This window comes from Pan paniscus, chromosome 12 (assembly GCF_029289425.2).
Source record: "Pan paniscus chromosome 12, NHGRI_mPanPan1-v2.0_pri, whole genome shotgun sequence".
Lineage (NCBI taxonomy): Eukaryota > Metazoa > Chordata > Mammalia > Primates > Hominidae > Pan > Pan paniscus.
This window is the reverse complement of record NC_073261.2, coordinates 93837390-93852821: the sequence shown is the minus strand read 5'-3', so window position 1 is coordinate 93852821 and position 15432 is coordinate 93837390. Positions and strand designations below refer to the sequence as shown.

Here is a 15432-nt window from a genome sequence, read left to right as displayed (position 1 = left end):
AATGAATGAGTGAGATGGTTTTTAAGTTGCTCAAAAGTTTTCTTCATCAAGAATGTTAAGCATTGTCCAGGCGCAGTGGCTCTCGCCTGTAATACCAGCACTTTGGGAGGCCGAGGCTGGCGGATCACCTGAGGTCAGGAGTTCGACACCAGTCTGGCCAACATGGCGACACCCTGTCTCTAGTAAAAATACAAAAATTAGCCAGGCATCTCTGGGCATGGTGGTTCACGCCTGTAATCCTAGCACTTTGGGAGGTCGAGGTAGGTGGATCACCTGAGGTCAGGAGTTTGAGACCAAACTGGCCAACACAGTGAAACCCCGTTTCTATTAAAAATACAAAAATTAGCCGGGTGTAATGGCGGGTGCCTGTAATCTCAGCTACTTGGAAGGCTGAGGCAGGAGAATTGCTTGAACCCAGGAGGCGGAGTTTGCAGTGAATCGAGATCGTTCCACTGCACACCAGCCTGAGCAACACAGCGAGACTCTGTCTCAAAAAAAAAAAAAAAAAATTAGCCAGGCATGGTGGTGCATGCCTGTAATCCTAGCTACTCAAGAGGCTGAGGCAGGAATATTGCTTGAACATGGAAGGTGGAGGTTGCAGTGAGCCAAGATCGCGCACCGCACTCCAGCCCAGGCGACAGAGTGAGACTCTGTCTCCAAAAAAAAAAAGTATGTTAAGCATCATTTGAAAAATAATATATATACTGTCAACAACTTAGGAGAATTAATAAATATGTGGAATACTAGTTGTAGATGTCATTCTTGTAGGGTTGCAGAGGCAAGTTACCTTAATTTCTTGGCAGCTGTAAACAACTTTTGACTTCTGCTTAAAAACCTGTTTTCCTGTAGTGTATTACTATGTATACATCATTTTGTGCTGAAATTTTGCCTTTTTCTTTTTCTTTTTTTTTGAGATGGGAGACAGGTTCTCACTGTGTTGCCCAGGCTGATCTTGAACTCCTGGCCCCAAGTGATCCTCCCACCTCAGCCTCCTGAGTAGCTGGAACTTCAGGAGCACACCATCCTGCCTGGCTTCTCTTGCCATTCAATTGAAGCATTATTCTTTCTATTATAGATTTTTCCTGTGGGTCTTTACTATATCATTCTTTTTTCCCTCCCTCCCTCCCTCCCTCCTTTCCTTCTTTCCTTCCTTTCTTCTTTTCTTCCTTCCTTTCTGCTTTTTTTTTTTTGGAGATGTTGTCTTGCTGTGTTGTCCAGGATGGCCTTCAACTTGTGGGCTCAAGTGATCCTCCTGCTCCAGCCTCCTGAGCAGCTAGGACTATAGGCACCTGGCTTATATCTTTCTCTTAATGGTGTTATTAAAAATGGCTGATTTGATGAATTAAGATAAAATAATAAAGAAACATTACATACTTATCCAAGTTAATTTTAACCTTTTAAATTAATTTTTGAGTAACCTGACTCCAAGAAATGTATCAAGTTATTTATGATGATATTATTTTTGTGAAATTATAGAAGAAGCAGATTTTCCCACAACCCCTAATCTGTGAAGTATATACACTAGAATTGGTACTATGTAAGTGGTTGAGTAAAATGAGTCTTGGTTTTGAAATCAACAGCTATGTGACCTTATGCTAGTTAATTTCTCTGAATATCAGTTTCCATTTATAAAATGGGATAAACTGGCAAATATTTATTTGGTGTCTTGTGAGTATACTACTGCTCCCTGCTGTCTGGGAGGTTCTAAACTATTGTGACTTCTCAGTCAGACCATTCTGTAATAAGTGTTATAATCAGGAGATAAAATCTAGAAATTATCTAAAGCAAGACTTCAAGTTCACTTTTTTATTAATGCCTCAATTTTTTCTTTCTTTGTTTCTTTTTTTAAAATTTTATTATTAGTGTGCTTTAAGTTTTAGGGTACATGTGCACAATGTGCAGGTTTGTTATATATGTATACATGTGCCATGTTGGTGTGCTGTACCCGTTAACTCGTCATTTAGCATTAGGTATATCTCCTAATGCTATCCCTCCCGCCTCCCCCCTATTTTTTCTTTCTTTTTTTATTTTTTTGAGACAGAGTTTTACTCTGTTGCCCAGGCTGGAGTGCAGTGGCGTGATCTCAGCTCAGTGCCACCTCCGCCTCCCGGGTTCAAGTGATTCTCCTGCCTCAGCCTCCCAAGTAGCTGGGACTACAGGTATGCACCACCATGCCCGGCCAATTTTTTTTGTATTTTTAGAAGAGATGGATTTTCACCATGTTGGTCAGGCTGGTCTCGAACTCCTGACCTCAATGATCGGCTTGCCTCAGCCTCCCAAAGTGCTGGGATTACAGGTGTGAGCCACAGTGACCGGCCTCAATTTTCAATTTTACTTTTTTTTTTTTGAGATGGAGTCTCGCTCTGTCGCCCAGGCTGGAGTGCAGTGGTGCAATCTTGGCTCACTGCAACCTCTGCCTCCTGGGTTCACGCGATTCTCCTGCCTCAGCCTCCCGAGTAGCTGGGACTACAGGCGCCCACCACCATGTCCAGCTAATTTTTTGTATTTTTAGTAGAGACGGGGTTTCACCATGTTAGCCCAGATGGTCTCGATCTCCTGACCTCGTGATCCACCTGCCTTGGCCTCCCAGAGTGCTGGGATTACAGGTGTGAGCCACCATGCCTGGCTCAATTTTTTAAGTTTTATTTTTGTAGAGATGGGATCTCACTGCATTGCCCAGGCTTGTCTGAAACTCGTGGCTTCAAGTGATCTTCCTACCTTGGCTTCCCAAAGTGCTGAGATTACAGGCATGAGCTACTGTGCCAGCCCTCTATTTTTATATTAAGCAATTCTTGACAAACTGAAAAGGTCTGTTATACTGACTAGTAGAAAAATAGGCTATGCTTTCTATATTTGTTTTTTTTTTTTTTTGGAGACTGACTCTCGCTCTGTCTCCCAGGCTGGAGTGCAGTGGCGCGATCTCTGCTCACTGCAAGCTCCACCTTCCGGGTTCATGCCATTCTCCTGCCTCAGCCTCCCAAGTAGCTGGGACTACAGGCTCCCACCAGCACGCCCAGCTAATTTTTTGTATTATTAGTAGAGATGGGGTTTCATTGTGTTGGCCAGGAAGGTCTTGATCTCCTGACCTTGTGATCCGCCTGCCTCAGCCTCCCAAAGTGCTGAGATTACAGGCATGAGCCACCGCGCCCGGCCTCTATATTTGTTTTATTCTTCCCTCCCCCATATAAAGATTTTTGGTTTGAGAGTTAATTTATAGATCTGATTTTTGAGAGTTCAGCATATTATATGTTTTTTTGTTTGTTTGTTTTTTGTTTTTTTTTTTTTAGAGTCAGAGTCTCTTCTCTGTTGCCCAACCTGGAGTACAGTGGTGTGATCACAGCTGACTATAACCTTAAACTCCTGAGTAGCTAGGTTTACAGATATGCACTACCACACTCAGCTACCTAAAAAAATTTTTTTGTAGAAATGGGGTCTCTCTGTGTTGCCCAGGCTGGTCTTGAATTTATGGCCTCAAGTGAGCTTCCTGCTACCCAAAGTGCTGGGATTGCAAGTGTGAGCCACTGTGCCTGGCCTTGTATTATGTGTTTTCTTAAAAGTGAAATCTTTTTGACTGGATGTATCTAAATTCCCATGTCTAGAAAAGTAAAAGAATAAGCTGCCAGACCTGACTCACTTATTGCTGACAGCAGATAAGGGACAGATAATTGAGATGTAAACTGACTTCATGCTATAGTGATAGGAAAAGAATGAAAATGAGGCAACACCTCAGGGAATTCAGTTAAAAACTGTCTGAAATTTCTTTGCTATTAGATAATTTTATATTTCCTTACATGGACTGAGGAAACAGTATTAATTTGAAAGGATTTTGTCATGGAGTCAAAATTCATTTGTGGTTGCATCACGGTTGTAGTAGTTGTGGTGTATAACACTTTAGAAGTGAACCAGGCTATGGTGTGTAGCAGTTTAGAAGGGAACGTCTTAGTCAAATGAAGAAATTAAGTTCAAGCAAAAAAGTTCTTTGGAGCCAGGTGCTGTGGCATATACCTGTCGTCCCAGGTACTTGGAAATCTGAGGCAGGAGGATGGCTTGAGTCCAGGAGTTCAAAGCTGCAGTGTGCTATGATGACTCCCGTAAATAGCCACTGCACTCCACCCTGGACAGTGTACTGAGACCCCATCTCAAAAGAAAGCTTTTTGGTAATTGTCATCTCATATTTGCAGGTAACTAAAAGGAAAACTAATTGTTAGACTTTCATGTAATATAATGTAAAGTAATATAGTTACAAATAATTTATAATGAGCTAATCAAAATTACTTATCATAACTTGTACACATGTACATATACACACATGCACATACATAGAGGAAGCTCTGGAGGAATGTAAACCTTTGTCACTGATTTTTTCCGCTGGAGGAGGATGATATTGGGACTGTGGAAGAGAGATTTTCACTCTTCACCGTATATACTTTTTTTTTTTGAGACGGAGTTTCACTCTTGTTGCCCAAGCTGGAGTGCAGTGGTGCAATCTTGGCTCACTGCAACCTCCACCTCCCAGGTTCAAGTGATTCTCCTGCTTCAACCTCCCGAGTAGCTGGGATTACAGGCGCGTGCCACCACACCTGGCTAATTTTTTGTATTTTTAGTAGGAACCGGGTTTCATCATGTTAGCCAGGCTGCTCTTGAACTCCTGACCTCAGGTGATCTGCCCCACCTCGGCCTCCCATAGTGCTAGGACTACAGGTGTGAACCACTGCACCCGGCACCCCCTTTTTTTTTTTTTTTTTTTTTTTAAAGAGACTTAGTCTTACAGTGTTGCCCACCTGGTCTCAAACTCCTAGCCTCGAGTGATCTTCTCATTTCAGCCTCCTGAGTAGCTGGGATTATAGGTGTGAGGTACCATACCTGGCCATACTTTTATATTGGCTTGTTGTTTCTTGTTTTTATTTTTTTTTAAGTAAATATATGTTGATCAAGTAAGAAAAAGCATCAGCGAATAAAAGAAAAAGCTACTATATGCTCAGCTTGTGCATTAGTCAAGACAGTGTCTAAAATCCAGTTTCCTACTTGGTGCAGTGCCTCACATCTGTAATCCCAGCACTTTGGGAGGCCAAGGTGGGTGGATCACTTGAGCCCAGGAGTTGGAGACCAACCTGGGCAACATGGCAAAACCCCATCTCTACCAAAAAATACAAAAATTAGCTGGGCATGGTGACATGGCCAGTAGTCCTAGCAACTCAGGAAGCTGAAGTGGGAGGATCACCTGAGCCTGAGGAGGTCCAGGCTGCAGTGAGCTGTGATCATGCCACTGCACTCCAGCCTGGGCGACAGAGTCAGACCTTGCCTCAAAAATAAATAAATAAATAAATAAAAAAAAGCAGTTTCTGCCCTCAGAAATGTATGGCTCAAGTAGAGTTATAAACTTGAAAAACAGGTGCTGTCCAATATGATGCCAACTTCTAGGAACAGTGTAGAAGTTCAAAGAAGTGAAAGATCAGTATGTGCCACACTAGCAGGAGAAGACTGTAAGGAAGAGGTTTCATACAGGTGTGGAAGCAATCTTCTCAGATTGGGGAGCATCTGAATCCAAGGTATTTCTTACTGTGTAGATTATGTAAAATACATTGCTTTGAGGAGGATATAGAGATGAATAAGACATGATTTCTTACCTTGTTGGGTAGTAGACGGTGAACAACATTGGAACCTGAGATGACATTCATAAAATACAATGGAATGTGTTTGCAAGGGAATTACAGATAATGTGCTGGAAGTTCAGGTGATGGAAAAATCACCCCCACAGGGGGTTCTTGTGGGGCCTCTGAAGGAGTTGGTACTCGGATTAAAGTGGTGATAGAGTGCCACAGAGCAGGATGAATACAACATTTTTTTTTTTTTTTTTTTTGAGACAGGGTCTCGCTGTGTTGCCCAGGCTAGAGTGCAATGGTGCATCCTCGGCTCACTGCAACCTCTGCCTCCCAGGTTTAAGCAATTCTCCTGCCTCAAGTCTCCCGAGTAGCTGGGACTACAGGCGCCTGCCACCACGCCCAGCTAATTTTTGTATTTTTAATAGAGACAGGGTTTCACCATGTTGGCCAGGCTGGTCTTGAACTCCTGACCTTGTGATCTGCCCGCCTCAGCCTCCCAAAGTGTTGGGATTACAGGTGTGAGCCATCACACCCGGCCACAACATATATTTTAAAGGAGGAGTTGGTAAGTTCAAAATGACATAAGGAAGTCCAAGTGGCTGAAAAAAAAATACAGGTTTGAGAGGATGGAGGTGAGGTGTTATTCTTATGGAAGACACAGATGTGGGTTTTGGTATTATTACTGAAGAGAGTAGTGGATGGGTAATCTTATTGAGGAATAAATTTAATTTTATGAATGTAAAAAAATTCTAAAAATCTCAGTTAATGTAAAAAGAGTTTTCTAAAGTATCCGTTTATTTCAGCTTACGTGGTGTTTTTTCCTAGAGCTTGCCATGGTGGACTTTGAGATGTGTGAATATTCATCAGCATTTGCTTGAGGAACGCTCACCTCTGCTTTTTACTCTTGCCGAAAACTGTATTGATCAAGGTATGTAGCAGATTTTGTTTGATATGGGCATGTAGCTCAGTTCTAATTACTTGGCTGAGATACTCCTTTTTAGTTTATTTTTTGTCCGGTAGTAGTGCCTTTTCGTTTTGAGTTGTTTCTTTTTTTTTTTTTTTTTTGGTGTAGAATATCACAAGTTGTTATGTTGTCAGATTATAGAGTTCCTTTTAGTCTTTTTTAGTTTAAAAAAGATAACTACTTTCACTTACTTAACCTACTTAGGGTGATTTGCTCTATGTAGGTCACCATGATTTTATCTCAAATTGTTTAAAGATATTTTAATATTTTCTCTGTTCTTTAAGAAGCCTCATTGGAAACAGATGTACTCTCCTTAGTTCTTTTTTTAAAAAAAGTCCTCAACTAACTTGAGCTGGAGTAAATTATGTTAAATTACACAAAGAATAAGAAATTATCCTTATATCCTATTGAGTACATCAAGAAAAGCATAAGAAAACAGTTGATAGAAAATAAGTTTCACTGAAGTTAACAATGGGTAGGGAGGCTATTTTGCATTTCATTTTATTAGTATTTTTTGTAACATATAATATACATGCAGAAAAATACCTAAAACCTAAATGAAAAATTTGCCAAATAATTATAAGCCAAACATCCATGTAAGTGCCTCCTGCTGCCTTTGTTGCAGATATTCCTCCTGTATCCTAGGGAAAGACTTTGGAAAAGAGGAGAATCTTAGGTGCCTTAATACTTGGTTTCCAGTCTTCCTGGTTTTGGGGATTTTTTTTTGGCAAAAGTTGCCACACAAAACAAAAACAAAAACAGATTCTCTTGTGGTGAAGGAATATGTGAACGTAAGTGAACTTGGACTTGACCATGAGTTTTTGAGTTACAGAGACGGGATTTGATTTTAGCTGTGTCTGGTTCCAAAGCCCAGACTCCTTTCAGATCCAAGAGTATGGAATGAATATGTATGTGTGTGTCCAAGGGACATGAGGAGTGGTAGTTAGCATCATTCTATGTGGAGAAAAGTGATCTGTACTTGATGGAGGTAGTACATTCATGAAGGTATAACATAACTCTCATGTGTGTGCATGTATAATATAAGGGGCTCTTGTACCTTTTGGGGGTCTGTTTCCTTCAAGAGTTATTTTTGGGACAGAGTTTCACTCTGTCATCCAGGCTGGAGTGCAATGGCGCAATCTCGGCTCACTGCAACCTCCGCCTCCCGGGTTCAAACAATTCTCCTGCCTCAGCCTCCTGAGTAGCTGGGATTACAGGCATGTGCCACCACGCCTGGCTAATTTTGTATTTTTAGTAGACATGGGGTTTCTCCATGTTGGTCAGGCTTGTCTCGAACTCCCGACCTCAGGTATCAGCCCGCCTTGGCCTCCCAGAGTGTTGGGATTACAGGCTCGAGCCTCTGCGCCCGGCGTCCTTCAAGAGTTTTTACAGTAACAAGCTAGGCCAGAATACAGTGGAGAGGACTATAGCTTGTTTAGTCATAGATATTCCTAAGCCAGGTGAGTGGTTGAAACTAATTTCTCAGTTTTTATTTTATTCTAGGACAGAAATACATAAACATATGCTAATCTTAGATAAAATGACCATCTATACATAATTCAAATAGAGATAATAATGAAAGTATTATTCAATCAGCATAATAATTGATTCATTTATGTTGTTTGTTCCAGGACTTAGTTTATATTCTTTCAACATTTTTAGGTAACGTAAGCCTGGGGGTCTAGCAGGGGGCCTGTTAGATGTGAGCATAAACATTGTAAGTCATCCCTTGGTATCCAAGGGGGATTGGTTCTGGAACCTGACCCTCTCATACCAATATCCTTGTATGCTTATGTATCTTTTTAAAAGGTAGGAGCCGGGCCAGGCGCGTTGGCTCATGCCTGTAATCCCAGCACTTTGGGAGGTCGAGGCAGGTAGATCATGAGGTCAGGAGTTCGAGACCAGTCTGGCCAACATGGTGAAACCCTGTCTGTACTAAAATACAAAAATTAGCTGGGCATGGTGGTGGGCACCTGTAATCTCAGCTACTCAGGAGGCTGAGGCAGGAGAATGGTGTGAACCTAGGAGGCGGAGGTTGCAGTGAGCTGAGATCGCGTCATTGCACTCTGGCCTGGGCGACAGGGCGAGACTCCATCTCAAAAAAATATATAAATAAATAAATAAAAATAAAATAAAATAAAAGGTAGGAACCATATGGTATATTTTGGAGAGGATTCTATTTTATGAGTTAAAATTAAGTTCCAAACCAGAAACTAAGATAGCTGGAAAATGTGACTCTAAGTGACTCATTCCCAAAGAGGTCTCAGTTCTTTTCTATATTATATTTCAGCATGTCATTTGCTTTACCTTGCAACTAAGAATTTTTTATGTTGCTGTTCTAGGCTAATCAACGGCACTTTTCAGTTTATCTAGTCATAAAATGGTCCATTTTGGCTAGGTCTAAATAGATTCGTAGATAGTGCTGAATTATAACTTTTCATGAATGATTTCATTTTTAAAATGTTTTGTTCTGGGATTTGATCCAAATGTTGACCAAACAGTCACTTAATAACTGAAATACGATTCAGTGTCCAGAGAAGGGTATTATATTTGAAATGTTGCCCTTGAAGGATCATCAGAAAGTTGGCAGGATTTTTTTTTTCGTTCTATGAAACATAGGCAAAGGATTTTATGAAAACTATGATATTTAGGTTTTTGTCCAGATGTGTTACACCAGTATAATACAGTGGAAGGGAGTCTATCAAAATGTCAGCATAACTTTGCTGGGCTGATTACATCTATAATAGGAGTAGGTCAGAATCTATTCCTCAGTACAATCTAAAGCATTCTTTTGGATGTCACACTAAATGAAAGCATGATTCTCTAAAGACTATTCAGGGCATACAACAATTGATCATGGCATCCAGTGCTGAAAACATGTTATATATAGTGCATGAGATGTAATATTGCACTTTAGCTGTTTGAAGAAGACCTCATGAAGTCGCTAAGAGAAACTGGGTTAAAATACTTTGTCATCAGGTCCTGCTGTGACATTTCAGGCAGCTCTGTGACTCTGGGATTAGGTTGTTTCCACGTTGAAATAGTGTTCAAAAAAACAGTCTCCACGGTGGCTCAGGCCTGTAATCCCAGCACTTTGGGAGGCTGACGCAGTGGATCACCTGAGGTCAAGAGTTCAAGACCAGCCTGGCCAACATGGTGAAACCCCGTCTCTACTAAAAACATAAAAATTAGCCGGACATTGTGGTGTGTGCCTGTAATCCCAGCTACTCAGGAGGTTGAGGTAGGAGAATCTCTTGAACCTGGGAGGTAGAGGTTGCAGTGAGCCGAGATTACACCACTGCACTCCAGCCTGGATGACAGAGTGAGACTCCATCTCAAAAAAAAAAACAAAAAAAAAACAGTCTTTTGGTGACTGATGCATACGTGCGTACGTTGATTTCTTTTCATAAATTGGATACTTTGGAATAAATGTTATTGAATGTACTAAATGTCATTGTCTGTAATTATAATTGTCCATTAGGGATTTCATTTTAGCATAGCATTTAGATAATCTCGTGAGAAGAGATTTTGGTTTTAGCATACATTTTAAGTGTGGGTGACATTTTGATCCAGAAGGTCACAAATATTCATTTCCAGGGAGAACCTCCTGATTTATTAAAATAATAATATATGCCTATTGGGTCAACACACTCCTTTTTGAATGTAAACCTTGAGTTATCTATCTTCAAAGCTCAAAATTTTGCTTCCATTGTTGACTCATTGCTTTCCACCATTCTGCGTTTCTAGCCAGTTCTTAAATCTTACCAGTTCTTCCCCAAGGGTCCCATATTGATCTGTCTTTTCCATATCTACAGCTTTTATCCTAATCTGAAATCTTTAGTTTGGAAAGGCCCTTTAGAGATAATCTTGTCTAGCTAAATCATTTTACGAAGAATTGAGACTTACAGAAGTTGCCCAAGAACCAGCACAATGATGTGGAGTTTCTGACTCCAAGTCCTGCTGACACTTTCCCTTGCTTTTTCCAAGCTGGTAAGTAAGGCAGAATTCTAGTAACTAATGATAATGCAGCTAACATTTCTATAGTGTATACACCACATCACACAGTCTTTGAAGTCTTTAATTATATTAACTAGCTTATTCCTAACAACTATGAGGTAGAGCCGAAGATGGTATAGTAGTGGATATAGTGTGCCTTTTAAAAAACAGCTTTTTTTTCAAGTTTAATTAACCTATAATAAGATCTCATATTTAAGGTGTACAATTTGTGACATTTTGTATATGCATACACCTGTGAAATCATCACAATTAAGATGATTAACAGGGTATAGCATTTCATGTTGTTATTATTTTTTTGAGGCAGGGTCTTGCTATGTCATCCGTGCTGGAGTGCAGTGATGAGATCTAGACTCACTGCAACTTTGAAATCCTGGGCTCAAGTGATCCTCCTACCTTAGCCTTCTGAATGGGTGGGTGTATAGGCGCGTGCCACCATACATGGCTAATTTTTTTTTTTTTTTTGAGATGGAGTCTCGCTCTGTTGCCCAGGCTGGAGTGCAATGGCGTGATCTCGGCTCACTGCAACCTCTGCCTCCCGGGTTCATGAGATTCTCCTTCCTCAGCCTCCCAAGTAGCTGAGATCACAGGTGCCCACCACCATGCCTGGCTAATTTTTATATTTTTAGTAGAGATGGGGTTTCACCATGTTGGCTAGGCTGGTCTCCAACTCCTGACCTCAAATGATCCATCCTCCTCAGCCCTCCAAAGTGCTTGGATTACAGTCATGAGCCACTGCGTCTGGCCTTTTTTTTTTTGAGACAGGGTTTCACTCTGTCACCCAGGCTGGAGTGCAATGGCGTGACCTCGGCTCAACTCAACCTCTGCCTCCTGCGTTCAAGTCATTCTCCTACCTCAGCCTCTCAAGCAGCTGGGACTACGGGTGCCCGCCACCATGTCTGGCCAATTTTTTTTTTTGTATTTTTAGTAGAGATGAGGTTTCACCATGTTGGCCAAGCTGGTCTTGAAGTCCTGATCTCATGATCTGCTTGCCTTGGCCTCCCAAAGTGCTGGTATTACAGGAGTGAGTCACTGTGCCTGGCCCGCCTGGCTAATTTTTAAATTTTTCTGTAGAGAAATTTAAAATTCAGAAGTCTCATTATATTGCTTAGGCTGGTCTTGAACTCCTGGCATCAAGGGATCTTCTCACCTCGGCCTCCCAAAGTGCGGAATTAAAGGCATAAGCCACCATGCCCAGCCTGACATAGCATTTTAAAATCTAGCTTTTAGTTTCTGATTCCCTGTGTGATCTCAAGCAGTTCACTTGACTTCCAAACCAAGGTTCACTTCCTTATAAAATATTGTCTGAATTCTTTCCAGGTATAAAATAATGTGACGTTTTGTAGTCCAGCTTCTCACTCATACTAATGGTGGACTCTTGGAAGTTTGCGTCTAAAAAATTATCCCCTTTTTTGTTGGACAGTTTCAGAGATTACTTTGAGAAGGAGCTCATTTCATTGTTAGGATTAATAATTGCTGCAACGTCCCTTTTTTTTTTTGAGAGACAGAGTCTTGCTCTGTCACCCAGTACTTTTAAAATTAATTACAAAATCTTATATTCTGTCACTTTCATGCAGTATTTCTGCTAACTAGAGCTGTACTATTCAATATGGTAGCCACTAGCCATGTATGGCTACTTAAATTCAAATAAAGTAAAATAGATGAAATTGCAAATTCAGTTCCTCAGTTTCACTAGCCACATTTCAGGTGCTCAGAAGCCACATGTAGCTAACGGCTACCATCTGGACAAGCAGCTGTAGACTGCTCAACAACATCAGGGAAAGTTGCATTGAACAACACTGCTATTGAGTACTGGCTTGAGTTTTCTAAATGCCAATTTCATAATGTCTTTTTTTTTAATGAGGAAATTTTTAATTAGTCCCAGTTTTATCTTTGGCCTTCTGTCTCCTGCTGAATTTGATATTTAATTTAATAAACTCTTGAGTGCTTGCTGTGTTCCAGACACTGTGTTAGGTGCTGTGGATATCAGTGAACTTAGTGAGATAAGGACTAAAATACAGGTAGGACAAACAGGTAATGCAGAGTAAGGAATGAGGGAGAGAATGTGATTGTTCTGAACCGGGAGGTCGGAGAAACCTTCACGAAGTGGCTGATACTTGCACTGAATCTTAAAGAACGGTGAGAATTTTTTAGGTAGAGAAGTTGGAAAGGACATGTACTATGTGCAAGAGAGGCACAGAGACTTGGAACATCTTTGTGAATTTGGGAATTCCAGTAGTTTGGAATGCCTGGAGCAGAGTGTGAAGGGTGTGTGTCTCAGCTGATGAGGTTTACAGGTGGGAAGGAGCTAGATCACGAGGATGCTGGATTTTCATCTCCTTGGTGATCACCACGAAAGGGTTTTTAGAATATTTGCTCACTCTGAGGATATTATTTGAGCTGTGATAGGTGCTGGGCCTATACCAGTGGATGAGACACACATGGACCCCTCCTTGGTAAACCTTACAAACTTGATGTGTGAGGTTGTAGCCAAATTCTACCCATCTTTTAAGGCGCCACCCTTCTGATAAGGTTTGTTCAATTATCCAGTCTTTATGGGTTTCCCCCTCTGCTACTTTTGGTCAATGGCACACAATTTAGAATCAAACTAACTGCATATTGAATCATTCAATAATGATTGTGTGTCTTCTCTTCTTAGCTACTAGCTCTTCCTACCCCACCCCATTTTTAGGGAAGAATAGGACTTAAACCTTGCAGTAAGATCTAGCACAATTCTTTTTTTTTTTTTTTAGATGGAATCTTGCTCTGTTGCCCAGGCTGGAGTACAGTGGCACGATCTCGGCTCACTGCCAGCTCTGCCTCCCGGGTTCATGCCATTCTCCTGCCTCAACCTCCTGAGTAACTGGGACTACAGGTGCCCACCACCGTGCCCAGCTAATTTTTTGTATTTTCAGTAGAGACGGGGTTTCACCATGTTAGCCAGGATGGTCTCGATCTCCTGACCTCGTGGTCTGCCCACCTCGGCCTCCCAAAGTGCTGGGATTACAGGTGTGAGCCACCGCGCCTGGCCTAATCTAGCATAATTCTAAGAATTGCTAATAACTCAATCGATAGTGATGAAAGGTTGTACGATGGAAGAGAAGGAGATAGTTGGGAAGGGAGAGAGGCAGGAGAACGATGGAAAAATTAGAGGAGTCCGCAATAGGAAATGAAGCTTGCAAAGTATAGAGGTCAGCAGGAAGAGGATTTTTTTAGAGGAAATGAATTGGAGTTGGCAAGCACTTTCCTATTTAGACAAGATAGGCCATGTGCCTCCCTGGTTTTCATGGCTTATCAAGAAAACTCTTGGAACAATGAAAATTTGAAACACTCACAAACTTTTTTTTTTTTTGAGACAGAGTCTTGCTCTGTTGCCCAGGCTGGAGTGTAGTGGCGCTATCTTGGCTCACTGCAACCTCCACCTCCCAGGTTCAAGCGATTCTCCTGACTCAGCCTCCCAAGTAGCTGGGATTACAGGCATCTGCCACCAAGCCCAGCTAATTTTTGTATTTTTAGTAGAGACGGGGTTTCACCATGTTGGCCAGGCTGCTCTCAAACTCCTGACCTCAAGTGATCTGCTCGACTTGGCCTCACAAAGTGCTGGGATTACAGGCATGAGCCACTTTGCCCAGCACCTACTTATATTCTAATCCAGAGTTATCAGCTGTAACTTTTCCTTATTTTGCAGGTTCAGATATATTTCTTTTGTTTTTCTTTCTTTCTTTCTTTCTTTTTTTTTTTGAGATGGAGTCTCGCTCTGTCACCCAGGCTGGAGTGCAGTGGCGCGATCTTGGCTCACTGCAACCTCTGCCTCCTGGGTTCAAGTGATTCTCCTGCCTCAGCCTCCTGAGTAGCTGGGACTATAGGCGCCCGCCACCACGCACAGCTAATTTTTTTGTATTTTTAGTAGAGATGGAGTTTCACGATGTTGGCCAGGCTGGTTTCAAAATCCTGACATCAAGTGATCTGCCCACCTCAGCCTCCCAAAGTTCTGGGATTACAGGTGTGAGCCTCTGTGCCTGGCCTAGGTTCAGATATATTTCAAGCCATCATCTTTCATACTACTATTATTTCTGAATCTGTATCTCTATGCAGGAATTACCTGGAGACATTATTTGTTTTTCTTTATGCTTGTTTTTCTTTATGCTGGAGTGCAGTGGTGTGATCTTGGCTCACTGCAACCTCCACCTCCCAGGCTCAAGTAATTCTCCCACCTCAGCCTCCTGAGTGCCTGAGACCACAAGGCGCACACCACCATGCCCAGCTAATTTTTGTATTTTTAGTAGAAATGAGGTTTCACCCTGTTGGCCAGGCTGGCCTCGAACTCCTGAGCTCAGGTGACCCGCCTGCCTCAGCCTCCCAGAGTGCTAAGATCACAAGCATGAGCCACCGCGCCCGAGCTCCCCTACTTTATTTATCCAACATTTGATCTCTGAACATATAAGATAATGCAGAGAAAGCACAGAAGTACAAGAATAAAGCCAATTATACTGATAGTACATACATATATACATATGTATAGATAGGTGGGCAGAAAAGTTGGTAGGTAGATAGGAGGGAAGATAGATACATACAACCAACTTTGGGCATTTGTGTGACTTACTTATGTATTCTTAGTACAGTTTAAATTTGATAGTAGACCTACCTGAACTATCACAACTTAGTAAGCCTTATTAAATGCAGTAAATGTCCTTTCTGTGATACTTGAGAGAAGATTTTTAAGAACCTTGGCCAACCCTTATGTCCCTTGATTTTTGCATCCAGAACATTTTGGGAAGATTACTGTCATTGGCAGCCAAGCAAAATTGTGTCACTTGTGAATTGTACTAAGGTCATAGAAGGTTATTATAT

At 41.6% G+C, this 15432-nt stretch overlaps 1 protein-coding gene across 3 annotated transcripts in view; it reads left to right on the top strand.

The window, feature by feature from the left end:
• Positions 1 to 15432, top strand: part of TTC27 (tetratricopeptide repeat domain 27) — a 194860-nt gene that overhangs the window by 15672 nt on the left and 163756 nt on the right. For all 3 annotated transcript variants that reach the window (XM_003822003.4, XM_034952913.3, XM_063594999.1), the window contains exon 5: positions 6429 to 6531. In XM_003822003.4, coding sequence (XP_003822051.2) covers positions 6429 to 6531 — 103 coding nt within the window. The remainder of the gene's footprint in view (positions 1 to 6428; positions 6532 to 15432) is intronic.